Source organism: Delphinus delphis, chromosome 1, assembly GCF_949987515.2.
Source record: "Delphinus delphis chromosome 1, mDelDel1.2, whole genome shotgun sequence".
NCBI classification, from domain to species: domain Eukaryota; kingdom Metazoa; phylum Chordata; class Mammalia; order Artiodactyla; family Delphinidae; genus Delphinus; species Delphinus delphis.
In genome coordinates this window covers 29,953,259-29,980,772 of record NC_082683.1, presented here as the reverse complement: position 1 = coordinate 29,980,772, position 27,514 = coordinate 29,953,259, and the positions used below count along the sequence as shown (strand labels likewise).

Sequence of the window (27,514 nt, the reverse complement as noted above, 5' to 3'; positions counted from 1 at the left end):
TTCTGTCATTGGCCTGGGAAGAGGCATCTACATTTGAGGGTGGACCCAACTAGGAGTTCTAGGCCGGGCGTCCAGGGTAACTGGGCGGTTGCTATGGAGGGCAGCTTGGTGGTTGCTAGGGAGAGAGAGGGGCGGGGTTCGACGCAGGGCGACGTCTAAGAGGCCGGGGCGGGGGCGGAGCCTGGAGTGCGGCGGCGCGCGCCTCGCGTTCGCAGGAAGTCGTTCAGGGTAAGGAAGGGATGCGAGCGGAAGTGACGTAGTCCCGCGCACGCGGTCCAGCGTGGATCGGGCGGGTTGTTTCGTCCCGGCTTGGGAAGTTACGAGCTCTTTTACCCCACGTAGGCCGGACCCAACGCTCCGGTCCCCGTCCCGTCGGCAAGATGGTGAAGCCCAAGTACAAAGGACGGAGCACCATCAACCCCTCTAAAGCCAGCACAAATCCTGGTACGGGCGGCGGGGCTCGCGGAGGGTGGGGCTTGGAGGAAGCTTGGAGGGAGGGACAACGGGTGGCCTTGCTTGGAGTGACCTCAAGCAGAGTGGCCTTTGGGGATGAGAAGGGAGAAGATGATTACTTGTTTATAGGCCCTGAGGAGGGCTCAGTCTTGCACGCCTGTCAAGGCTAGATGGCAGGCACCAGCTCTAAAGCCGGGAAAGTGAACACTCAGGCCTGGCAGCCATGGGGCATCTCCACCTGTGAGGTGCAGAGACTGGGAAGCTCTGAGTTGGAAGGGACACTTAAATTTGACCTCTTCTTGGGTCCGTGTGTGTGTCAGGTGTTGAAGCCCCTCCCCCAATATAGTTCAGTCTTGTATGAGTCCAGCTCTCCAGCTCAAGGAATTACTAGAAGTACTATAAATTAGACAAAGTCAGACTAAAAGTGATGTAGCCTGACCCAGCTGGCCCTTTACGCTTGGCCACACTTGCCTACCACCTTAGCTTTGACCATTTAAATGAGAAAGGGCTAGTAGATTTGGAATCATCCCATGATGATTTGGATTTCAAATCTTGGAATCATCGCATCCGGTAAAGTGCATAGAAAATGCTCCAGATAAGTACGATTGTTTCAGTAAAGATGTTTCTGAAGATGTGTATGAGTTTTGTTGAGGTTCCACCACAGAATGAACAAGATAGCCTTTGGGGGAGTCCCTTCCATTTGGGTTTAGTTAATAAAACATATTAAAATATGGCCTAAAGTTTTTGATTTTAATTCATGTTGAATGTTTTACCTGGACCGCTGATAAGTTATTCAGTTTGTGTAGACTGGGATCTGACAGCGTTAGACCTGAAGAGGCCCTTAGAGATCATGATGTTATAGGTGAAGAGACTGAGCCAAAATAGGGGAAGCGTCTTGTCACAGCTGGCACACGTAGTGAGCAGTAGAGCTGCCAGTCCTGTGATTTCTGCCAGTTTTCTACTGCATGACTTCAAGACAGATGACTTAAAGGCATCCCCAAATGAGAAGCTAAGCCGGTATTACTATGCTAATTTGTCCTCTTTCTCTCTGAGATGTAAGGCAAGAATTACTACCTATTTTGCTGTTGATAAAACTAAGGTCAAACATTAGGAAATTAAGAAACTGGTACATTAGGAACACTTATGTATCAGAATCGTAGTCTTCGTGATGCTTTGCCTGTAGCAGGCACTCAGTATTTGTTAAACTGAGACCCAGAGGTAGGTGTCTTAGTGGTTAAGAGCACAGATGGTGATCTGATGCTTTTGTTCAAATTCTGGCTCTTGTACAAAAGATCTTTGTACAAGATGCTTGCCCACTGAGCCTCAGTGTCTTAACCTGCAGAATGGGGAGAATGCATCCCTCTTGGTAGGATTGTTGCATGGATTACATGAGACGATGCCTATAATGTGGATAGCACAGTGCCATAATTAGTGCTCAGAAACATTACCTACTATCATTTTCAAACACAGTCCTACGGAGGGTTCCAGATTAGGTCAACTCTGTCATACCATGTAGCTTCCAGGAATGATTTTGTTGGAGCAACACGTGGAGAAAGTGGAGATTTTGCAGTGAGGTGGCAGCTTGCCTGCTTTGAGTGAACTAGTTGGTGTGTTTGAAGCAATGGCTATACTTAGACTTGTTGGCTATCAAATAGTGTGCATTCCACTTCTGTGTTTCCTAGATCGAGTTGAGGGAGCAGGAGGCCAAAACATGAGGGACCGGGCCACAATCCGACGCCTGAATATGTACAGGCAGAAGGAGCGCAGGTGAGTGTGGGCGCTGGTGTCCTCTCCCCTTCTCTTCCTGCCCTTGACTTATAGCTGACACCTGTTAAGCCTTTGATATTCCCACCCCCACTTTCCCCAGGTAGGAGTAGTGTATTTTCAAATACCGTTTTATATGATAAACTGAATTTTGGGTTAAAGACATGCGCAGTAGGGGGTGAAATAGTGATTGTGTCACTGTACTGTACAACAGCCTTGTTCCTCACAGCCTCGGCCTACACAAATGGCATGTTAAATCTCAAGGTACATATCTGTCAGATAGAAATCTGCTTTTCTTTAACAAAGCATGTAGGATGGTGTCATGAAAGCGGCCGGAAAACTTGTTTTTTCTAATGACAAACTTTAGATCACAACATTGTGGCACTTGGAAACTCATCACAACTCAGATCTGCTGAGGCAGCCTCTACCACAGGGGCTTGCTGAGTGTGGCATTTTGCAACCTGGTCTTATTTTGTCTTATTCAATTTGTTTGGTAATTGGATTCTTCATCCGTTCTAAAAGATGTGTCTAAAACACAAATGTCAATGAACGTAATCCGCCTTAGTCACCTACTCTGCAGTTTGTTTTAGAATTTCGAGTTCCAGCAAAAATCACCCTCTATTTAAAATTCATTTAAACTAGCCTTCAAATAATTATCCAAAAAAGACTCAAGTATGCAGTTTTCTTTTTTAAAGCAAACAAACAGTAAACAGATTTTTAAACATGGTCATTAGTCGTTATTCATCGAGCAGAAATCATTACGTGCTCTGTTGCAAGAGGTTAAGTGGCTTTGGGGCAGTCTGTTTTGAATGTAGAAGTACTTTTTGTTTACCAAAATCTGTATTTCATGATCACTTAAAACTGGAAGGAGAAAAAAAAAAGAGGTCCTTTTGATGGAAAGCGTATTCTGTAAACCCAGCTTTGCTGTAGCCTTTCTTCTGTTGTCAACCCAAATCTGTTATTTCCTCAATTCAGGAACAGCCGTGGTAAAGTGATTAAGCCTCTGCAGTATCAGTCAACGGTGGCTTCTGGCACAGTGGCGAGAGTGGAGCCGAACATTAAGTGGTTTGGTGAGTGTGGTCCTTTGCTACTTTTACCCTAGAAAATGTGTGCTGTATGGAAAAGGGTAGAATGTTCAGGTATCTAAAAGGCAGGTATCTGGGGGCTTCCCTGGTGACGCAGTGGCTAAGAATCCGCCTGCCAATGCAGGGGACACAGGTTCGATTCCTGGTCCGGGAAGATCCCACATGCCATGGAATAACTAAGCTCGTGCGCCACAACTACTGAAGCCCGTGCGCCTTAGAGCCTGTGCTCTGCAACAAGAGAAGCCACCACAATGAGAAGTTGGACACACTGTAGTGACGAGTAGCCCCCGCTTACCGCAACTAGAGAAAGCCCACGCACAGCAACAAAGACCCAATGCAGCCCAAAATAAATAAATAAATAAAAATAAGAGGCAGGTATCTGGGGTGAGGGGAACTGCCAAGGACAGTATGAGAAAGGGATGAGATAAGAAGTCCCCACTGTGGGAAAAGTGCAGAGAAAAGTCGTGGCGGTGGCTTCCATAAATGACTTCTTTTTCAAAAGAGCCCATCATTGTTCACCGTGAGTGAACCTCTTAGACAGATGAGATCATCCTTAATGACTAGCATTCATTAGAACTCTCCTCTCCTAATTTCCAGTCACCTGGAGAGGTGGCTTTGAGAGGTGCCTTGCAGGCGTGTTTGTGCCTTTAGTCTAAAATTCCTCTGAAACACTTTTTCTTAGTGGGTTGTATTTGGACTGAGTGACAGTGAAAGGACCTCTCGTTGGTCCTTCCCAGGAGTGAATAGCGTATCTCCAGAGGCCTTGGGGAAGCAGGATTTCTTCCTTTGGAAACTCCACCTTCATCTCTGTGGGGGCTTTCAGCCTTTCCCTCAGCCACTGCCAGCTGTGTGGGCACATCAGATGGTCAGACGACATTCTTTGCCTGCTGCTTGACCTCTCTTCTGGAGGGCAGATGGCAACTACCTTTGCACATCTCGTATGTCTCTTGGTGGGATTGGTACCCCCTAGGAAACTACAGCACAGAAAAGTGTCCGAGAGAACTCCTTCAAGAGGCCTTTAGCATGGTGGCAAGGTCCGGTGACACTAGATCCAGACGCCCTGGGTTTGAGGCCTAGTTCTGCCATATCTGGGGCCATGCTCAGGTTCTTAGTTTGCCCATCAATTTCTCCATCTGTAAAATGAAGATAAAAACAGCACCTATTGCGTAGGACTGTTGTGGTAATTAAATGAATAAATACTCTTACGTAAAGTGCCTAGAATAGAGTCCAGCAAGTAGTACAATAGAAGCTTTAACCGCTGTCATTGTCACCATCCCCGCCAGTGTGTTCGTCTTCACCTTGAGTTTGGCATTTGTGCTGCAATGCGCTGTTTAGTGAATACGATCTCTCACTTCCAAGGTGTTCTCCAAGCAGTGTTATATAGTTTCATTTTGTTCCCTTGCAGGGCTTTGTTGGTTAATTTAATAGTGCCTTCAAACCCTAATGACCCTAAAAACCAGAGCTGTGACTCTTAGGTGCTGTGCTTCGGGATTCTCTTGAGTATGCTAACTGATCAGCTGTGATTGGCTCCAAATTTCTTTGCCAGATGTAGCAGGAAGTAGGACATTTGTCAGATCTCAGTTCCATTCAGTGATGTTTATTTTTCAGTTTCATCCAGTCAGGAAATTGGACTTGGAGAACTATTGAAACCCTTTGTGTGTCTGGGTTGGTGGATTAGTTCTTAGTGTAAGAGTGCAGGAGAGGCAGTTTTTTGGGGTTTTGTTTTCTGGTTTTTTTCCTTCTTTTAAGTTTGAAAATGGCTACGTGGGATGGATGTGTCAGGTGTTTGGGTGAGTGAGGGCAATTTAAAATCTTACCTTTATAGCACAGGGAGATCAGCTCGGTCCTTTGTGACCGTCTGGAGGGGTGGGATAGGGAGGGTGGGAGGGAGGGAGACGCAAGAGGGAAGAGATATGGGAACATATGTCTATGTATAACTGATTCACTTTGGTATAAAGCAGAAACTAACACACCACTGTAAAGCAATTATACTCCAATAAAGATGTTAAAAAAATAAAAATAAATAAAATCTTACCTTTCACTGTGTCCCTGGGAAGATGGAGGCGGAAGTTGTTAGGAGCTATTTATTAAACAGCAACATTCTTTGTAAAACAGGAAACACACGTGTGATTAAGCAGTCATCGCTACAAAAATTTCAAGAGGAAATGGACACGGTCTTGAAGGATCCATACAAAGTCGTCATGAAGCAAAGCAAGTTACCCATGTCTCTTCTCCATGATCGAATCCGGCCTCATGTAAGATGGAGGATGTCCCCGGCCACCCGTGCACATCCCTCTCTACCACACTTTGATCTTGTTTTTCCATAGAGAATAGTGCCTGCTTTCCGAGACTTCTCCTTTCACCTTTGTTAGGGGTCTCACCTTTAGCATGAACCGAATTCTGTCGGAGAAGTTCAGTGGCATAGTAGTGGCCCAAAGCACAGGCTTGGGAGTCAGGCCTGAATTTTAATCTTTGCTCCGTCCCTTCCCGCAGCCTTAGTTAGGGTTCTCTGCGAGCTTTCACTTCCCTGACGGGTAAGTCAAGGTGACCCCCTCCTCGGGTGACCGGATGCAGATGAAACATCCAGTGAGCCTCTTGGCACATGGCGAGCACTTAGGCCACCACTGACTTAGACCTAAATAGATCATGGCTGTTAGCAATACTATTTTTAAATGTTTTTGGTAAGCAAGCTTGTTTAAGTGGTGGTTCCATCAGACTTTGGGGAAACATAGAATTAGGATTGGCTTGGTAGGAGGGAGACCTTTGGTGTTGAGCACTTTCAGCTTCTTGAGAGCTCCTTAGAGAGTCTTTTCAGCTGAAGGAAAGGGTGCCAGTCAGATTGGTCGTTAATCATTGAAGTTAGAAGTGCAGTAAAGACCGAATCTGGCTTGACTGGAATTAGTTTCACACGGAACCAAAGAAATGGCCTAATGCCTGCCTACACATTTTTACTTGCTTTGAATAGTAATTCCCAAAAATGTACATAAGTACAGCGCAGAGCTTCAGTTCCAGCATGAGGAGGGGAAGAAAACACTGACATGCATACATGGATTAAACACGGATTAAACAGTTCAAAGAAAAGCGTTTACTTGCAGAACAAAGTAAAACCCAAGGCCTGGTTATTGCCTCAGGTTTTGTCAATTATGCTTTGTTTTATGACAGACTAGAAGAATGTCACCTATTAGTGGAGTGACTGTTTTCTTTCAGGGAAACACGTGAGTGTAATTCATGAACGACAGACAAGTTGCTCATTTCCTTTGTTCTCTCTGTCCTCCCTAAAGCCATCTTTCAACAAACTATTGACTCCTGTTTATGAGAAGAACAGAGAAGTTCTACTATGGATTTACTGCTTTGTTGCCCGTGGCAGTTGTTCAGTGCTTCTAAAATTCAGTGCTTAAATGTCTGACGCATAGAATGAAGGGCCCACAGCTGCAGCAGTTTGTATTTTGGTGCAGACAGGTACTCAGAGTAACTGATGAGTTTTCTGCTCTGGCCTTGCAAAACCTTACCTGTTTTATTTTTAGTGCAATATCTACTACTCGTTATGAAATCTGATTCTGAGATTTGCTGCACAGTGGAGTCAAATCAGATATGCTTTTTTTTTTTTTTTTTTTTTTTGCGGTACACGTGCCTCTCACTGTTGTGGCCTCTCCCGTTGCGGAGCACAGGCTCCGGACGCGCAGGCTCAGCGGCCGTGACTCACGGGCCCAGCCTCTCCGCGGCATGTGGGATCTTCCCGGACCGAGGCACGAACCCGCGTCCCCTGCATCGCAGGCGGACTCTCAACCACTGCGCCACCAGGGGAGCCCCAGATATGCTTTTAACTTTTGCACATTCACCTGTGTGTGCATTACAATTACTATGTTTCTGTAGCAGTACTACAGTGGAAATACTGTAACTTATATTGTCTCTATATTTTAGTGTATAGACATATTACCACCTTGTACTTACTAAGGTACAGGTTTATAGACACAGGTCCAGGTATATTGTATGTTATAGGCTGAGAGATTTTCAAGGATAACTTTGATCATAATTTTCCCAGTGACATTAGAACCTAGTTCTCATGTAAAACGTGACTGTTCTGTTTGGGGGTGTTCCCTTGTTGGAGCGTAGTGAGTAAAACTAAACTGAGAGATGGGTTAGAGACTCTGATAATAGCTTAAGGATCTTTAGGAGTTGGAGAGGTGTCTGTTAAGTTCAGAAGCCACTGGGTTGTTCTCTCTTCCGTGTTTCGTAGCTGGTGCTTACAGAGGAGCCTGTACTGGGGGGCAGAGGGTGTTTGTTTTTTTTGAGGATATTCTCTGCCGGCTGTTAACATACTGTTACGTGATAGATCCTAACTCAGAGTTTGACTTTCATCCTGTTTCAAAAATTCCTCTGCCTGTAACTCCTATACAGGCACATCAAGTTCTAGTTAGGATCAGCTTCCTTTTATCACATCTAAACTATTATTTCGGACTTTTGCTAGATGTTTTTCATCTGAAGACTTTGCATGTGCATTTAATAAAAACGTTACCTAAATTAGGAAAAATGTTATCTGAAACTAAAATGCATCTTACAAAGCAAGCAATTCCTTTTAGCCATGAAAGAAATTAACTTCCAAGAAAAAGTTGGCATTTACAGTTGGTTTTTTTTTTTATAAATTTATTTATTTTATTGTTACTATTTTTTTGGTTGCATTGGGTCTTCGTTGCCGTGCACGGGCTTTTCTCTGGTCGAGGTGAGCGGGGGCTACTCTTCGTTGTGGTGACAGGCTTCTCATTGTGGTGGCTTCTCTTGTTGCGGAGCACGGGCTCTAGGCGTGCGGGCTTCACTAGTTGTGGCTCGAGGGCTCTAGAGTGCAGGCTCAGTAGTTGTGGCGCACGGGCTTAGTTGCTCCGCAGCCTGTGGGATCTTCCCAGACCAGGGCTGGAACCCGCGTCCCCTGCATTGGCAGGCGGATTCTTAACCACTGTGCCACAAGGGAGGCCCTACAGTTGGTTTAAAAAAAACCTCACAAATTTGAGCATGATCATCCTTGACAAAAATCTGTGAATTTGGCGAATTTTATGCACTTGTTAGAAAGCTTAAAAAAAAAAAAAAAGGTCAGAAAAAAGAAGTTAATTTTCAGCGTTGTAGCAGTAATTACATTTGACTAAAGTTTATGATAAATGAAATAAAGCAGAGTTTTTGGCAAGTCTTACACCCAGCTATTCATATTTGCTTTGACTATTTGTATTTTGTATTTCTCCAGGAAAGCTTACAGAGCCTTCAGAAGAGGGGAACAAGTGCGTTTGCTATTTAAACAAGGATTTCTGATTTGAAGTCAGGCTGCGTCCATGTTGTAGATTTTGGTATGGGTTGAACTTTGCAAAAATGAAAGCAGAAAGCCTTTCCCAGATAGGTTTTGAACTTTTTGCTTTTTCTCAGTGCTTTGCTTAGTGTTACCTGTAATTCTCCTTTCTCTTTAGAACTCAAAGGTGCACATCCTTGATACTGAAAGCTTTGAAACTACATTTGGCCCTAAAGCACAGAGGAAGCGACCAAATTTATTTGCAAGTGATATGCAGTCACTTATAGAAAATGCAGAAGTGTCCACTGAGAGCTATGACCAGGGGAAGGATCGTGACTTGGTAGCTGAAGACACTGGTGTGAGGTACAGTTTTAAAGTTCACGCATATCTCCTCATTTGCTCTTCTGCAATGGACATCTTCTTTACAGTTGTTTACCTGCAAGAAGCTCGGTGATGTATCTCATAGGTGGAGATCTTCCCTTAGACTAGAAAAATTAGTGAAACTGGTTGGGGCCAGACTAAAGATAATTTAAGGTGGCTTGTTTACTATTGGTCTCTTAATTCCCCCCCAAATAAAAATAAATAACACTTTCTTCATAATAATAACAGTGTATTCTATCATAGACAAATTTTTAAAATATAGTTAAATTGGAAATACAGCAAAAAGAAAATAAGCACTCATAATTCCACTACTTATGTTAAGCATTGTTAATATTTTGGTGAATATCAGGGTTTCCTCTGGACCCTGGGGGTGGGGGGAGTTCACTGATGGCCTTTGAGGTTTCCGTGACCCTCTGAAGATAATATGGAAAATTTATGTACATGCATAAAAGAAGTGGAGTTTTGTTGTTTATAGAGAAAGGGAGGAGAAGAAGGATCCATAACTTTCATCATACTTTCATAGGGGCTCATACCCAAAAGAAGGTCAAGGATCAGTTAAGGATATATATGTATATATATACATTATTCTGGATGTTTTTATTTATAAATATAATACTTTAAGACTGTATTTTAACTTGCTTTTATTTTAATATATTTTTCTAAATTATTAAGAATATATTTCCAGGGGCTTCCCTGGTGGTGCAGTGGTTGAGAGTCTGCCTGCCGATGCAGGGGACACGGGTTCGTGCCCCGGTCCGGGAAGATCCCACATGCCGTGGAGCGGCTGGGCCCGTGAGCCATGGCCGCTGAGCCTGTGCGTCCAGAGCCTGTGCTCTGCAACGGGAGGGGCCACAACAGTGAGAGGCCCGCATACCGCAAACAAACAAACAAACAAAAAACAAAACAAAACAAAAATAATATATTTTTTCATGTCAGTTCTTAGTCAACAGTGATATAATGTTTCATGTCAGAGTAGGTTTTTGTTGTGGCCAGTCCCATGGTTAGACATTTATGCTGTTCAGAGGTTTCCCCTATGGTAAACAACTCTAAGGTAAAACATCAATGTGACTAATTCTTTCTCATTCTTAATTGTTCCCCAAAGATAAATTCTTAGGGGAAATGCCGTTGAAGAATATGCAGTTTTTTGATAGGCGGCTGCCTTATTACCCTCCAGAAAGGGTTTACCAGTTTAGTTCTCTTGGTTCTCCCTCACGTGTTCCTGAGGTGCCCTAGCGGAGAGGTGCTGTCCCCTGCCTGCAGTGCCACTGCCTTGGTGCTGTCCTCGGTCCATCGCTAGCCCTGGGCCTCCTAGAGGTAAAGTCAAGGCACTCGAGGCCAAGCAAAAAGAGGCAGCGAGTTCATTTATTCTTAGAACTATTTGGACTTGTATGCTTCTGCTGATTTGAATTTTTTCCACCTCCAAAGGGTACAGTCGGCAGTGGGGGAGAAACAAAACTATTCTTGTTCCAGGGACATTGGGTAAATGTCTCTGAGGCTAGTAAATGAGCAGATTCTCAACCTTATCAAGAAAGTTTCACTCTACGTGGGAGCTGTGGAGTGTGGATTATGGTTCAGATTCCTTTTCATAATTCTCTGTGACAGACTGCCTAATTATAGTTGCTTTTTTTAAAATTAAATTTATTGTGGTAAAATATACATAACAAAATTTACCATTTTAATCTTTTTAAAAAATTATTTATATATTTTTGGCTGTGTTGGGGCTTCGTTGCTGCGCGCAGGCTTTCTGTAGTTGCGGCGAGTGGGGGGCTACTCTTCATTGCGGTGCGCAAGCTTCTCATTGCAGTGGCTTCTCTTGTTGCAGAGCACGGGCTCTAGGTGTGTGGGCTTCAGTAGTTGTGGCACACGGGCTCAGTGGTTGTGGCTTGCGGGCTCTAGAGCGCAGGCTCAGTCATTGTGGCTCACAGGCTTAGTTGCTCTGCGGCATGTGGGATCTTCCTGCACCAGGACTCGAACCCGTGTCCCCTGCATTGGCAGGTGGATTGTTAACCACTGCGCCACCAGGGAAGCCCCAGTTTAATCATTTTTAAGCATCCAATTTAGTGGCATTAAGTACATTCACATGGCTATGCAACCATTACCACTATCCACCTCTAGAATTTTTTCACATCATCCCAAACTGAAACTCTGTACCCATCCAGCACTAATTCCCCATTCCCCCCTCTCCTCAGCCCCTGGCAACCACCATTCTGTTCTCTGTCTCTTATGAGTTTGACTTCTCTCTTGAATAGTACTTCACGTAAGTGCACTTGTACAGTATTTGTCCTTTTGTATCTGGCTATTTCATTAGCATAATGTCTTCAAGGTCATCCATGTTGTATCGTGTATCAGTACTTTATTTGTTTGTATTGCTGAACAGTATTCCATTATGTATACATGACATTTATTTTTATTCATTCATCTGTCAATGGGCATTTGGATATAGTCATTTTTTAAATTAAGTCAGTTTTTGGTCCGTCTACAACTAGTTGGTTTTTTTTGTTTTGTTTTAATTTTTATTGAAGTATAGTTGCTTTACAATGTTGTATTAGTTTTTGCTGTACAACAAAGTGAATCAGTTATACATATACATATATCTACTCTTTTAGATTTCCATCCCATTTAGGTCACCACAGAGCATTGAGTAGAGTTCCCTGTGCTGTACAGTAGGTTCTCATTAGTTATCTCTTTTTTTTTTTTTTTTTTGCTGTACGTGGGCCTCTCACTGTTGTGGCCTCTCCCGCTGCGGAGCACAGGCTCCGGACGCACAGGCTCAGCGACCATGGCTCATGGGCCCAGCCGCTCTGCGGCATGTGGGATCTTCCTGGACCGGGGCACAAACCCGCATCCCCTGTGTCGGCAGGCGGACTCTCAACCACTGCGCCACCAGGGAAGCCCTAGTTATCTATTTTATACATAGTAGTGTATAGATGTCAGTCGCAATCTCCCAATTCATCCTACCCCCCCTTCCCTGCCTTGGTAACCATAAGTTTGTTTTCTACTGCTGTGACTCTATTTCTGCTTTGCAAATAAGTTCATCTGTACCATTTTTCTAGATTCCACATATAAATGATATTATACGATATTTGTCTTTCTCTTTCTGACTTCTATATGACAATCTCTAGGTCCATCCACATCTCTGCAAATGGCACTATTTCATTCCTTTTTATGGATGAGTAATATTCCATTCTGTATGTGTACCACATCTTCTTTATCCGTTCCTCTGTCAATGAATGTTTAGGTTGCTTCCACGTCCTGGCTATTGTAAATAGTGCTGCAGTGAACATTGGGGTGCACGCATCCTTTCGAATTATGGTTTTCTCTGGATATATACCTAGGAGTGGGATTGCTGGGTCATATGGTAGCTCTATTTTTGGTTTTTTAAGGGACCTCCATACTGTTCTCCATAGTGGCTGTACCAATCTACATTCCCACCAACGGTGTAGGAGGCTTCTCTTTTCTCCACACCCTCTACAGCATTTGTTGTTTATAGATTTTTTGATGATGGCCATTCTGACCAGAGTGAAGTGATACCGCATTGTAGGTTTGTTTTTTTGTTTTTTTTCCTTGTGGTACGCGGGCCTCTCACTGGTGTGGTCTCTTCCGTTGTGGAGCACAGGCTCCGGACACGCAGGCTCAGCAGCCATGGCTCACGGGCCTAGCCGCTCCGCGGCATGTGGGATCTTCCCAGACCGGGGCACGAACCCGTGTCCCCTGCATCGGCAGGCGGACTCTCAACCACTGCGCCACCAGGGAAGCCCCTCATTGTAGTTTTGATTTGCATTTCTCTAATAATTAGTGATGTTGATACTAGTTTTGATACCGCTTTCCCTTGGCACATGGTGTTTTCCCTGAAACATCCTTTTAATCTTCATAGTGCTTCGTTTGCTCACTTTGGGTCTTTTCTTATTTAGAAATGAAGCCCAAGAAGAGATATATAAAAAGGGACAGTCTAAAAGAATATGGGGTGAACTCTACAAGGTAAGACTTTAAATTCTGTCTCACTGAGTGGTTCCTTTGGCTTTCATGATCTTATATATGAGAAAACTGACTTGGATCTATTGAAGCTCTGTCAACACAAATTCCACCTCCAGGATGGATGTGTCCATGCACGTACTACCATTGTTCTAGATAACTGCATTTTTTTATTACTCATATAATAGTAACAACCACATTACATAGATTCACATATTCTCTGTTAATATTTCTCTGGATTACCTGCTAAAATGATATTCCTGTTGAGATTTATTATACATGGTTAGAGCTGCATGAGAATTTTTGAGTTACTTAGTCCAGCCCTCTCATTTTACAGGTGAGAATTCAAGTGTAGAAAGCTTGAATACCTTCCCCAGCTTACCCAGGTAGTTAGTACAAGAGGCTTTGTGTCTCCTGAGTCCCGGTCTAGTTCTCTTCAGCTGGCTGAGTCTTAGGTCCGCACTCAAGTAATATTCTCGGTAACGAAGACTTTCAAGCATAGTCACGTAATTAAATATAACATGATAGGAAACTAGTACCACGAAAGCACACAAAATTTTTTAGTTTTTTTGTAAAATACTCAAAATCTATAACATGGAAGCTTAGAGGTCTAAGAAGTAAATGAGGGACTGCCCTGGTGGTGCAGTGGATAGGACTCTGCACTCCCAGTGCAGGGGGCCTGGGTTCGATCCCTGGTCAGGGAACTAGATCCCACATGCATGCAGCAACTAAGAGTTCGCATGCCACAACTAAGGAGCCTGCTGCAACTAAGGAGCCCTCGAACTGCAGCTAAGACCCAGTGCAACCAAATAAATAAATAAATAAAATATTTTTTTAAAAAAGAAGTAAATGGTTCTGCTCACTAATACATAGCAGTCGTGAAATAGACTGGTTTCATGCAAGCTAGTTCTATTTGGAATTCAACAAGTTTCAGATACTCACAGGATGAAAACAATTTTTTGAGTACTGATCCCTGGGCTTTGAGATTGGCTACCACCTGCTCTCCTCATAAGACTGTTGAGAGGTTATCTCTATTGTTGCTTTATTTTTCCCAGGTTCCCTTAAATGTCTTCTCTCTTTCATTTTGCCCTTGTACTCCTGTAGCAAGTCACTTTTGCCTCTTTGAATTTGCAGGTGATAGATTCATCAGATGTTGTAGTTCAAGTTCTTGATGCTAGAGATCCAATGGGTACCCGTTCCCCTCACATTGAGACTTACTTGAAAAAGGAGAAACCTTGGAAACACCTCATTTTTGTTCTTAACAAATGTGACCTTGTTCCAACCTGGGCAACGGTAAGTACAGTTGCTAATGCAGAACAGATGACCAAGGCCACACGGCTTCTGCAGGCTCTGAGTTACCCATGAATAAGTCAGTGTCGTGGTCTCTAGGAGTTGGGGCAGCAGTTAAGGTGCTGCGCTATTGAGGGTGTAGTCATTCAAGTGTCCTCATCGAAAACAAAACTAAAATCAGCTTCATTGATGATGGGCTGTTACCTTTTTTTTTTTTTTTTTTAATTCATTTATTTCTGGCTGTGTTGGGTCTTTGTTGCTGCACGCAGGCTTTCTCTAGTTGTGGCGAACAGGGGCTACTCTTCGTTGCAGTGCGCAGGCTTCTCATCACGGTGGCTTCTCTTTCGCAGAGCACGGGCTCTAGGCGTGCGGGCTTCAGTAGTTGTGGCTCGCGGGCTCTAGAGCGCAGGCTCAGTAATTGTGGCACACGGGCTTAGTTGTTCTGTGGCATGTGGGATCTTCCCGGACCAGGGATCGAACCCATGTCCCCTGCATTGGCAGGCGGATTCTTAACCCACTGCACCACCAGGGAAGTCCTGGGCAGTTACCTTTGACCCTTGATGGTTGGCAGTGGGACAGCTGTAGTGCCCATAGGATGAATGGTGTGCGCCCTTCAGAAGAGGTGGCTGCCGAGGCCCCAGGTCTGTTTCACATTATGTTACATTAGTTGCATTTAGTAGCAGTGAAGGCATTTTTGGAATATTGTTTTGTGTTTATAAGATGAAAGACAGGCTTCCCTGGTGGTGCAGTGGTTAAGAATCCGCCTGCCGATGCAGGGGACACAGGTTCGAGCCCTGGTCCGGGAAGATCCCACGTGCCTTGGAGCAGCTACGCCCGAGTGCCACAGCTACTGAGCCTGCATGCCACGACTACTGAAGCCCATGGGCCTAGAGCCCGTGCTCTGTGAGAAGAGAAGCCACCGTGATGAGAAGCCTGCACACCACAACGAAGAGTAGCCCCCGCTCACCACAACTAGAGGAAGCCCGCGCGCAGCAACGAAGACCCAACACAGCCAAAAATAAATAAATTAAAAAAAAAAAAAACACAAAGCATCAACTGTCATACTTGAAAAAAATATTTCAAAGACTTACAGCTAACATCTTCCTTAGACAACTGTGTATTTGAAGTACCATCCTGTTATTCAAGCTCTGGTTCTTCCTATGTTGTAAATAAACAGCTCACAGTTTACCAGCTTCTTTTCTTTTCTCCCTTTAGAAACGATGGGTTGCCATCCTCTCCCAAGATTACCCAACGCTTGCTTTCCACGCAAGTCTTACTAACTCCTTTGGCAAAGGAGCATTTATTCAGCTTCTGCGGCAGTTTGGAAAGGTATTGCGACCTGACCTGTCCCCCTTGGAGTTGGACAGCTGTGGGTTTGTGTGAGAATTTCTCTTCCCAGGGTGTGTCAGAGAGTTACCAGCCTCACCTTCCACATCTTCTCGGTAGTGAGGACAGTGTGTTCTGGAGATGTGAACACTCACAGAGCCTCAGGGATTCTGAAATACTCTGTAGCTCAGCCTGTACCCCCATCCCTGACAAACGTCGCTTCCCTTTCTGCCGTGTCCCTGGCACCGGATGGTCCACCCTCTGCTCGATGATGACGACGGGCCCCCTCCCCACAGTGTATCCCCACTCTGGGCTCCCGGGCTGTGCATTTCTCTTCCCTCTGCCTGGGAGGCACCCTGCTGAACCCCAGCCTCGGATCCCTGGTCAGATGCTAGTTCCTCAGGGAGGCCCTGAAAGCATGTGTTCTCGCAGCTTCATGTTCTGTACCTGCAACTTTGTATTTGTGTGTTCATTGAATCTTACCTGGCTTCTAACAAGGACACCTGTCCTCTGTCCCACCCTTCCCCACTTCCCAGAAGGAACTCGTCCAACTCATAGCTGTTACTTCTGGTGTTTTTTTCCATATTTTTTATATATGCTTATGAATCTGTTTCTTGATCTCACACCCCCCTCAGTTTTACGTATTTGTTAAGTTCCTACTATGGAAAATGAGGGTTAGGTTTCTTACCCCCGTCCTCCCTCTCCACTCCCTCTGTCCTTGTACGACATTTGGCTAAACTATTACTCATTTAGTGTTTAGGTTATTATGACTGAAGTGTCAGTCCTTGCTGATCCACAATGCTATGATTTTAATTCCTTTCTAATACGACCTTCTGTTTTATCTGGTGTTAATTAGCTCCGTTTTATTTGTCACTGGCATATCACCAAATCCTCTGGTAGCGTGGGAACTTTCAGAGTGTCTGGCGCCTCCCTTCCAGGTGGACTGGCTGCTGCCCAGGCTGCTGCCGGGTCTTCCTGGGATCTCCTTTCCCCGTCCTCTGAATGGGGGATTCCCATGGCTGTTCCCTGTGTTGTTCTTGTTCACTGGATCCCTCTTCTTTCTTGGTTTACTCCTTCCTTTTGATGGAACCTGTTTTCCAAAAGCTTTCTGAAAAGGAGTGCTTAGAAGGAACATTTTTTGAGACCTTGCAGTCTGTAAATGTCTTCATCCTACCCTCACACCGTTTCTTAGAATGCTGAAGACACCACATTGCATTGTTTTCTGGCTTCCAGTGTTGCCATTGAGAAATCTGAGACCGTTCGGACTCCTAATCCTTTGTGGCTGAGATCTTTTTGAAAAAAGTTCCTGCTTTACAGTGTCCCAATGATGTGCTTTAAGGTGGGTCTTTTATTGTTCAGTGAGCTAGGCATGGACGGGACTTTTAGTCCGTTATTTGTCCTGTACTGTTTTTTGGAAACCACCCCACGCCATATGCCCCCATTCATCTCTGTTCTTGTTCAGGAATTTGGTTTTATGTCCTGGTTTAATTCTTGAATTTCCATTCTTTTTTTTCTGGCCTTGCCTCGCGGCTTGTGGGAGCTTAGTTCCCTTACGAGGGATGGAACCCGTGCTCCCTGCAGTGGAAGCGCAGAGTCCTAACCAGTGGACCGCCAGGGAATTCCCGATTCTTGAATTTTCTTATCTTTTCTTTGTTTCAGTACATTTATGACATTTTACCCCGTTTTCTGGGAAGTTTCATTGACTTGATCATTTAGCTGTTCTATCGCAAACTGTATTTTGCGTCTCACTTTTAATTTGTAATTTCTGAAAGCTCTTGTTTATGAATTGCCCTGCTCCCTTTTATAGCCTGTTCTTGTTTCACGGATGCACTGGTTTCTCTGTCTCTGAGAACAATGATAGTGGTTTTTGGAAATTTTCCTCTACATTTCCGTACGTTGACACTGTTTCCTCCAAGTTGCTGTTTTTCTGTCTTTTCTAGTAGAGTCACACTTCAGATGTCTGGTTATTCTTGGTTCTCCACTCATTTAAGAGAGAGCCACCAAAAAAGGCTAGAGAGGCTTTATGCAGGGAGTGGGGTTGTTGAATGAGAGATTTCACTGTAGGTGACTGGGCAGAAACCCAGTGTTTTGTTGGGGGACACTCTAGATGTCAGTGTCTGTAGGGTGGGTTTTTTGTTTGTTTTTTGTTTGGGCCGCACTGCACGGCATGTGGGATCTTAGTTCCCCAACCAGGGATCGAGCCCGTGTACCCTGCAGTGGAAGCACAGTGTCCCAACCACTGGGCCACCAGGGAAGTCCCGTCTGTAGGTCTTTACTCCTGGGCCTGTGAGTTTCCCTAGAAAGGAGTCTTCCTGTCTCCAGCTTGGGCGTATATAGACCTGGCTGCCAGGGTTCTGGGAACTCAGTGGGAGTAGGAGGCTGGGGTTGTACTATTCAATATTTAGACTTTCAACTAATCACTCTGGGAACACTTGCTTTCAATTACTGTTATCTCTAAATCTAGGGTCCCTTTCAGGTCTGAAAATTAAAGAGATTTTCAGACATGCAGGGTTTCAAAAGAGTCATTATCTCTCCTAAGGCTCTGGGGTAGAGAAGTTGGGCACCCATGCCAGGCGAGGGAGGGGAAGGAGAGGTGTGACTATTTCTACAGACGGTCCACTGGTCAGTCTTCTGGATTTCAGTCCCACCCTTAGAGGGGTCTGTACTGCTGATTCCCAAGGTCTTTCCTGATTCATTGGCAGTATATTTGCTGCATTTTTAGTTTTTCTACCTTTGCAGCCATGTAGCTTTCATATTTTGTAGTGGGGCCAAGTTAGATACTACTTTTTAACTGCGGGTCTTCTGTTAATATCACACATTAGTTTGTTCTGTCTCATCTCCAGCGCATGCTTTGGTTTTATATGTTTGGCTCTATGGGTGTGTGTGTGTTAATTCCCACGGCTGTGGTTCCAGAGGAGTTTGTGGAGGGAGCGAGGTGGGCAGGGATGTGCAGTCCACCGTCTCTAGTCAGAAGTCCCCATCCGTTTGTAGACTCTTCCTGAGCTCTGCCTCTTTGAGACTTTCACCCAGTGATCTAGTTTTTGAAGCTGCCTTTCTTTTCTTTTGTTGTTTACTTTTAGCAGTGAAAATGCAAAATATCTTGTGCAGAGGAGAGGAGGGATGGGTCGTGGGATTGCCGGTTGCTGCATCTGCTAAGGTTCTCTTCCCCGAAGACATTTTATCAGTGGATGGTGTTCTTCTAAATTGATGACTAACAAGCTATTTCTTCCTTTGTTTCTCAGCCTACGTACTTTTAACCTTAAAACATTCAACAGTAATTTCACGTGAGTGACCGAGGAGCTGACTCACCTCTGATTTCTTAAAGAGTATGTGTACGCAGCCCACTCAGACTATGCAGGTGGTGCGTGTCTGGGTTTTAAATCAAGTCGTAGCAATAGTTTTGTACTGTATTCTTTATGGTAGCAAAGTAACACAACCTGTTTGTCCCATGGGATGTTCACTCTGCGTGTATGTGGTGTGTATTCTTTTGTTTTGAACAGTTGCACACTGACAAGAAACAGATCAGCGTGGGGTTCATTGGCTATCCAAATGTTGGCAAGAGCTCTGTCATAAACACACTGCGCTCCAAGAAAGTTTGCAATGTGGCCCCCATTGCAGGTGAAACAAAGGTATGTCTGGCTCGAGGGGGTCTTACTTGCTTTGACTTACTTTACTTCCATGGAGGGTGATAATTCAGGACGTGGAGATGTCTCTCTGCTTCTCTTGGGTGAAGATCGCCATTGGGAGTTTAGTCTCCATATAATAGTTGGCAACGTCCTGGAGCTGTTTCTGCCCTTTTTGATAAGACTAAGAGTACTTTGTGTGCCACTGCCTGACTTTGGCATTGTTCGGTATGTGCCGTTTGAGTCTGTTTTAAATGGTCACTCCAGCCTTTTGCTTTGATAAACAAAACTAACCCAAGAATATTTGGTGCCTGGGTTAAGAAAGAAAATTCAATTTTAGGGTAGATTTTGTTGGTTGGGGGTCCTACCCTGGAACACAGGGTATTTGGGGCGCACCATGGTTCTGCTGAAAGGAACAGGGGCCAAGCAGTATTAAGCTTCCAGGAGTACTTTTGAAAATCAGAAAAAGCTTTACTGGACATTATTGCACAATACTAGATGGAGATCCTGCCTCTGCATTATTTTTAGACCCTTAGCTGTTGGAAACTGTAGTTTATGCCTCGTGGAAGTGCCTCATGCGCGGCCCAAAGAGAGGAGCTTTGGAGCTTCATCACGCAGCAGGCTGCTCCTCTCTGACCGCTACCCCCTCTCTAGTTTCTTGAGCATCAGGGGTTTGTGAAATCGCTTTCAGGGATTGACCTGGGGAAGTCTCTGCTTTTTAGGTCTGGCAGTATATTACCTTGATGCGCCGGATATTCCTTATCGACTGTCCCGGTGTGGTTTACCCCTCTGAGGACTCAGAGACGGACATTGTGCTGAAAGGAGTCGTGAGTATTTTGGTCCCGAGAGGCTCTTTTGTTTGCCTTTTGGGGCCAGCGTTCTGTGGGGAACTCTGGATACCTTTGCTTTTTACTCATTCAGCAGACAGTTTGGGGTCAGCCTGTCTGACCAAACTTGAGGAACATGACACTGAACAGGGCAGTCTCTCCATTCCACTTAAGCCTGTTTGAGGAGTTAGTGGAACCGTGGGCATATCTGGTCAATGTCATCCCACAAAAGAGTTTGTCGTTTACACACGGGCTCCAAAGGGAAGCAGGGCCTGTTTATGTTTAGAGATAATTCATCTTCATGGGTTTATGGGTTGAGTCATTTTGGAACTCGGTCATTTCCTCACTTGTTTCAGAAGACGACCGAGAGCTTTAAATGGTTCCACTTAACCTTAACCAGTGCTTCTGGCTATGCATCCTGTGCGGTTCCTCCCCTTCTTTCTTAAACCATTCCCTTCTCTTTGTGTCCTGGGATGGGTGGACTTTTAACCATTTCTGCAAGTCAGTAGCACGAAGGGTTCCAGTTTAAACTACTTGCGGAAGTCACACTGTCAGTTTGTGGTGAGCCGAAGTTAGAGCTGAGTTCTGGGCTCCGCGGCTGCGGTCGGCTGTCCATGGCGCTCCTTTCAGCCAACTGCATCTCGCCACCTCCAGGCCAAGCTCGTGCCAGGCCCCGCTTGCTTTGAGGCATTGAAACCTGTTTTCAGATATGGTTACAGAGAACACTGGGAACTTCACTCCTCCCATAATCAAGTTTGTAAGCAAGAGCTTTCCTGTGAACATTTAGGTTCAAGTTGAAAAAATTAAGACTCCTGAAGACCACATTGGTGCCGTACTTGAACGAGCAAAGCCAGAATATATCAGCAAGACATACAAAATTGATTCTTGGGAGAACGCTGAGGACTTTCTTGAGAAGCTAGCTTTCCGGACAGGGAAGTTATTGAAGGTAAGCCAGGATTTGTGAGAATTCAGACTGGGACGTGCTGCAGGTGTGTGCGTGTGTGGTGTGGACCTTTTATATATGCATGTGTGAGCAGTATGAAGTGCGAAACTTGGCAGGTAGATGGTGCCAACTGGGACCACCGCCGTGCTTCCAAACCAGGAGGTGGTTTTGTTGTTTGAATTTAATTGGGCCTCTTCCTGCGACATTTCAGGGTGGAGAGCCTGACCTGCGGACTGTGGGGAAGATGGTCCTCAATGACTGGCAGAGGGGCCGGATTCCTTTCTTTGTCAAGCCGCCCAATGCAGAGCCCCCTGTAGCCCCCCAGGTAAGAGAAGGGTGGACCCCTCTCTCGGGAAGCATGGTTACTGACCTGGGTGTGGTGTGTCTTTGGACCACCGTCTTCTCCCTTTAGGGTAGAACTTTCAGCTGCAGTGTCTCCCATCCCAGGGTGTCACTGCTGTGACCTGGTGGGGGGGTGACCAGGAAGTAGATGTATGATAGAAGCCTGAGTGTAAATGCCAGTTTTCAGGGCCTTGAGAAAGGAGGGCTCATTAAATGTGAGTGCTCCTGTGGTTTTCGTGTCTTTTCTTCTGCTTGAAGAACAGGCATTTCCAAGATGCTTTTGTTTCGTGGACATTATGCCCAACCATGTGCCAGGAACTGGGAGCATAGGAATAACGAACGTGGTCCTTGCCCTCAAGAAGCTCGTGGTCAGGTGGGAAAGGAGAGTGGTACAGTGGATGCTCAGGGAAAGTCTATTTCTAGGGTCTTTGTCGGAGCTCAGCCAAGTCTCTTGAAGAAGTGGCTTTAAGTTCTGCTTCCATGCTAGTCTTTTGGGTTCATATTTCTCTGGTTTTCTCTCACCGGGCTCCATTCCCAGAGTTTCCATTGTCAGCTATAAATTTCCAGTTTGAATATTTTCTCCAGCATTTCAAAATCAACATATCTGAAACTGATGTTACTCAACCTTTTCCCTTCTCCCCACTAAAACCGCCAAACAACCAGTACTGCGGGACGAGGCCCTGCCTTCCTGCACGTATACACACACACGTACACACGCACGCATACACGTGCCAGTGGAAGAGTATTTGGTGTTTTCTGATACCAAATAGCCTTCATTTTTCCACACCTATTATGCAAGCCTCTGACACCAACTGGGTGTCCAGTAACTTCTAGAGTTAGTGCAGACCCCACAGGTTAAGTCCCACAAGACTACCCCAACTTCAGATGCCAGCTGCAGGTGGGGTTCTCAGGCTACCCACACTTCTGCCCAGCTGACTACAAATGCAGAGGTTCCCAGGTTTGATAATTTGCTGAAAAGACTCACGGAACTCAGGAAAGTGGTTTGCTTATGACTACCGGTTTATTACAAAAGATACAAGTCAGGCACAGCCAAATGGAAGAGGTGCACAGGGCAAAGTATGGGGTAGAGGGTGGTGTGGAGTTTCCGTGCCCTCTCCAGGCAGGCCACCCTCCCAGCACGTCAGTGTGTTCACCAGCCCAGAAGCTCCCCAGAGCCCGTCCGTCCTTAAGGGTTTGTATGCAAGGTGTGTAAGTTCAGCCTTCATCATGTAGGCACGGTTGACCAGATCATCAGCCACTGGTGACTGAACTCAACCTCCAGCCCTCTCAGCAATTGCTCGGGCTCTCCGGTGACCAGCCCCCAGTCTGAAGCTACGTCCCACCACAGTCATCTCATTAGCATAACTTTGGGGGAGAGGGGCTTATTACAAATAACAAAAGCAAGACACCCCTGTCTTAACCCAGGAGATTCCAAGGGTTTTAGGAGCTCTTGTGCCAGGAACTGGGGGTCAAGGACCAAATAAATGCGCACTTTTATCGTCCTGCAGGGAGACACGTAGTAAACAGATACGGATGTAACGTACTGATTGCTGTGAGGGAGGCTAAAGCAGGGGTGGGGGTTTGCGGGAGGCAGAGCAGTGCCTCGTACGTGGGGTGGTCAGGGACGGCCTCTGAGGAAGTGGCCTTTGAGGGGGGGCCCTAGTGATGGGAGGCGGGAGCTCCGCGGGTGTCACGAGAGGCGAGCGTTGCAGGCATGGGGAGCAGCACGCGAGGCGGAGCGAGCCTGGTGTGTCATGGCTCCGGGAGGACGTGGCGGGCGGGCCACGTGGCTGTGGCCTCTGACCCAAAGAGGCCGCCCCTGCTCCCGTGTGGCCCTGCCTGGGAACGGCGGGCTTTCTCTAACTCTTCCTCCACGTCTAGTCGTTAACTTGAGATGGTCAGTGTCCGTCGTCCCCCGCCCCCGCTCCGGGATTCTCCTCCTTTCCTCTTTTTGGTGGTGGCAGCAACCCCCTTGAGAATCCGAAGGCTGAAATCCACCTTACCAGAAAAATGCACGGAAACGTACATACGAATTTGTATACAGTTTCCTGAACTTCATGGATTCCTGATGCAGTTAGTGCTTCGCGCAGCCACCTTTGCCTTTGGAAAATCCCTTGAGTTCTGCGAGCCTCAGTTGTGAGTGCACAATTGCGTCAGCTGCGTGAGCGCTCGCGCCGCCAGCCCACGCTCCCTCCACCCCTTCCCCGAAACAGGCCGCCTCCGGGCTCGTTCTGAGCTCCTAGGAGGTTCCCTCCTCTTTCCTCACACCTTCCTTCCTTCGAGGTGCCTCCTCAGTGCCTCTCCTCTGCCCTCACACTTTCTAAACTAGTGCTGCGATCGCCCTCAGCATTCAGCTGGGCCTTCATTCTTCTGTTATAGTGTGTGCTCATTTGGAATTACCCTTTTTCTTCTTTTTTTTTTGGCCATGCTGTGTGTGGGATCTTAGTTCTATGACCAGGGATTGAACCCGTGCCCCCTGCATTGGGAGCACGGAGTCTTAACCACTGGACGGCCAGGGAAGTCCCAAGGTGTGTGCTCATTTGGGATGTGCTTTCTCAGCAGCCCCCATTCCTTGCAGTCCCCAGGAACAGTGTAGGGAACCTCCCCTGTCTACAGTGTAGAGTTGACTGGTTTTGATGGCTAAATACTCAGGGTTGGCACATCCTTTGGGACCGTAGCTGTATTCCTCTGATCCTTCCATGCTGGGTTCAGGGTTTAATGCACATTGACTTAAAAATAGATTAACAATATGACTCAGATGTGCATGCTTTCGACACTTGCCCTTAGTCCTGAGAAGAGGACTGCCTCATTTGAGAGCAAGGTATGGAAGTTCAGAAATTCAGCAGGGAACTCTGCTCAGTATTCTGTAATAACCTAAATGAGGAAATAACTGAAAAAGAATAGATACATATGTATGTGTAACTGACCCACTGTGCTGTACACCTGAAACTAACACAACATTGTTAACTATACTCCAATATAAAATAAAATTTAAAAAAGAGACTCAATTTTCATTTTCTGATTCCATTTCTCTCCCCACCCCACCCCTTTTTGGCCTGACTAGCTTCCATCCTCCTCATCTTTGGAAGTGGCCACAGAAACAGCCCAGAACAGCCCAGAAGAGGGCGTCACAGACACTGTAGGTGAGGAGTCGGAATCCATCACTGAGAAGGAAAAAGAGGAGCCCGGCCACGGTGGCGCCGATTCAGAAATGCAGCGGATTGTGGCGCGGGTCCGGCAGAACTTCGGCAAAATCAACGTCGTGCCTCAGTTTTCTGGGGATGACCTCGTTCCTCTGGAGATGTCTGATATTGACGAAGAGCTGGAGAGCCTTTCCGCGGAGAGGGAGGAGGAGGAGGAGGAGGAACAGGAGTACCAAGGAGACGAAGAGGAAGAGTCTTACGCAAAGTCCCAGGAAGAACACGCGGGAAGCAACACCAAGGCCGTTATTCAAGCCCTGGATGAGAAGATTGCTAAGTACCAGAGGTTTTTAAACAAAGCCAAAGCTAAGAAGTTTTCAGCAGTCAGGTAGCGTCCTCATCTCCTCACGAATTGCAGTTTGCTCATTCCTTTCCCAGAAACTTGCCGCGAGGATTGGAGCCAGTGTGTTTGTAGGGCAGGGGAAGGTATTGCCGGTTTTTAAAAGTGATCTGTACGTTTTTCAAATTCAACTGCCTGAAGTATGGGAAGCCTAGTATTGATAGTTCTGTCTTTTACAAATGCCCAGGAGCCGCCAAAACAGTGTTGCTTCTACCGATGGTGTTAACCACGTGAAGGGGCAGCGGGGTTTCGTTAATCTGCGAGCTTGTCGTGGTCCCTGCGTCAGCGCCTGTGTGGGCGGCGGGGGGGATGTTGGACGGCTTCATTGCTCTACTCTTCCCCTTACAGAATATCCAAGGGACTGAGTCAAGTGGTTTTTGCAAAATCCGAAGAACAGAGAAGAACAGCTGAAGAAGACGTAGAAGATACAGGTACAGTTAAAGTATTAAAATCATGTAGATGTGATTTGCATCTTTAGAACGTTGGGGAATCTAAGTTTAATCTCCAAAGTATCTCTTGTACTGTCATCCACACAGATATTTATCATATCTGGCAGGTAACCCTGGTTCCACTTACTATTTATCACACAAATTGGCTTTTCTTCTTTTTATTCTGCACATGTCTTGGGGTTAAATGGGTGATTTGGGAAGATTCCTCTCAAGAGAGTACATTATGAACATTGTAATCTAAGGGTGGGTCCAAAGACAAATTTTTTTCTGGGGGTAGGATGGTTCATGTATTTATTCTTTATGTGGTTGGACTACTAGCTCCTACATTGAGTGTGTTTTCAAGACAAACGCAAACCCCGCCAAGGCCACTCAGCGCCCCCAGGTCTGGCAGCCTCCGGCCTCGTCCTGCTTTGCTCTGCTCTGCTCACCACACTCCCTTCACACCGGCCTCTGCCTTCCTTCTCCAGCACAACAAGCTCATTCCCACCTTAGGGTTCAGACACATTTTGAATTTAAAAATTCCTGTTTCTTTCCTCTGTGTGTGCTTGTGTTTCGTTTCCAGCACCTACCAGGAAGGGAAAGAAGAGGAAGGCACAGAGGGAGGAGGAGCCAGCTGCAGATGGGGAAGCACCTACCAGGAAGGGAAAGAAGAGGAAGGCACAGAGGGAGGAGGAGCAGTCGAACAAAGCTCGCAGGACGCTTACATCTAAGGAAGTACGTGCTTTGGTCTGAAACGTCCCCCAGGTGTAGAGAGGGGAAGTCCATTTCTTAAGACTCACTCTTGCAGAAACTAATGGTCTAGAGTTGAAATCAAGAAACCCCAGTCCTGGGGCTTCCCTGGTGGCACAGTGGTTGAGAGTCCGCCTGCCGATGCAGGGGACACGGGTTCGTGCCCCGGTCCGGGAAGATCCCACATGCCACGGAGCGGCTGGGCCCGTGAGCCATGGCCGCTGAGCCTGCGCGTCCGGAGCCTGTGCTCGGCAACGGGAGAGGCCACGGCAGTGAGAGGCCCGCGTACCGCAAAAAAAAAAAAAAGAAAAAAGAAATCCCAGTCCTAAGTGACCTAGTTGAGGTCAGTGAAACAGGATCACGGAGTGGGCTGCTGCATGAAGGTCCTTGAGTTTATGTCTTGTTTTATGAATTCCTGGTCAGTATCCCCAAACACGTGGACTACTGTTTGGAAGAGTCCGCTGGGTTTATGTGGCCTCAGGGAAATGACACGTGAGGAGCAGGGCTGTGTAGGCAGACAGATCACCGCCTTCTGTGAAGTTCAGCTCTGTAACTGGGCCCTCCAGAGCTGGAGGGGGCCCTCTTCGGAGGTGGAGTGATCAGCCTTAGACCAGAGGACCACTTGTCAGGAGCTCAGGAGAAAAGATTCAAGCGTTGGATGAGGGTTGGACCAAATGACAATCTAACTTGGAGTGGTCACAAGTCACAATGGAAGTGCAGACTTGGGTCTGTGAGGTGAACTCTCCCTTGTTGGTGCTGCTTCCAGTAGTTGTGGGAGCAGCGTGGGAATAGAACACAGAGAAACAGAGGGGCCTGTTTTATGACTTTCACTGTTTGATTGTTTTTTTTCCCTCTTTGTGTGTGTGCGCCATTTTTTACAGCGGAGGCGAGAAGCACGGCAGCAACGATCCAGAAAAGTCGGTGTACGCTACTATGAAACACACAACGTGAAAAACAGGAACAGGAACAAAAAGAAGACCAGTGACTCAGAGGGGCAGAAACACAGACACAAGAAATTGAAACATAAGCAGTAACGTTTTAAAAGTTGTTTATTAAATTCTACAAAAATATGCAGTTAGAAACTCTGTTCGTTTTCTTCATGCCCAATTGGCATTTCGAAGGCCATGGGTGCATCTGTTCTGAGATTTGACAGTTGAAACCATTCACCAGTGCCAGTGAAAATAAAGATAAGCCCCTCACCCCCAAGGATCTCAGCGATGGGGTCCACTGGAACTTCGGACACTTGAATTAGCCCTGTGAGTTCCTCAAGCAAATGGAGATATCTGACAGAAACAGGCCTGAGGTCTAGAAAGTGTGGAGTGTGGTATTTTTTTTGTACTGGCAATGAGCAATTTAGAACAGAAGCTCTTTGGAATAGAACTGTAAAAAGAAGAAAATTTTAGGGATGTCGTGTGCAGAGCCTAGGCTTTAAAATACGAAGAAAAAGCCACAGCAACTTGTGCTGTCCGTCGTTGAGTCTGCTAGGGGAACCTAACAGGCCACGAGTGCTGCACTGTC

The 27,514-nt window shown here is 46.1% G+C and overlaps 1 protein-coding gene across 2 annotated transcripts; it reads left to right on the top strand.

Moving 5' to 3' along the window:
* Positions 1–276: 276 nt before the first annotated feature.
* Positions 277–27,333, top strand: GNL2 (G protein nucleolar 2). 2 transcript variants are annotated; one of them, XM_060019552.1, is made up of 16 exons: positions 277–444; positions 2,136–2,220; positions 3,193–3,287; positions 5,418–5,557; positions 8,753–8,937; positions 12,867–12,933; positions 14,062–14,220; positions 15,433–15,546; positions 19,044–19,172; positions 19,889–19,993; positions 20,781–20,939; positions 21,148–21,261; positions 24,343–24,806; positions 25,167–25,249; positions 25,830–25,981; positions 26,878–27,333. In XM_060019552.1, exons 1-16 carry the CDS (start codon positions 381–383, stop codon positions 27,028–27,030), a joined length of 2,268 nt encoding a protein of 755 aa, XP_059875535.1. In that variant the 5' UTR covers positions 277–380; the 3' UTR covers positions 27,031–27,333. The 2 variants fall into 2 exon arrangements, with proteins under 2 accessions (XP_059875535.1, XP_059875545.1); XM_060019562.1 differs by lacking the exons at positions 277–444; positions 2,136–2,220; positions 3,193–3,287; positions 5,418–5,557 and adding an exon at positions 8,615–8,635.
* The last annotated feature ends 181 nt before the right edge of the window (positions 27,334–27,514 follow it).

Excerpts from the sequence above, each read along its gene's own strand:
- GNL2 (XM_060019552.1), top strand. The coding sequence starts at position 381 with ATGGTGAAGCCCAAGTACAAAGGACGGAGCACCATCAACCCCTCTAAA. Across the intron at positions 12,934-14,061 it reads TATGGGGTGAACTCTACAAG|GTGATAGATTCATCAGATGT; the intron begins GTAAGACTTTAA and ends TTGAATTTGCAG. Across the intron at positions 25,982-26,877 it reads GGACGCTTACATCTAAGGAA|CGGAGGCGAGAAGCACGGCA; the intron begins GTACGTGCTTTG and ends CATTTTTTACAG.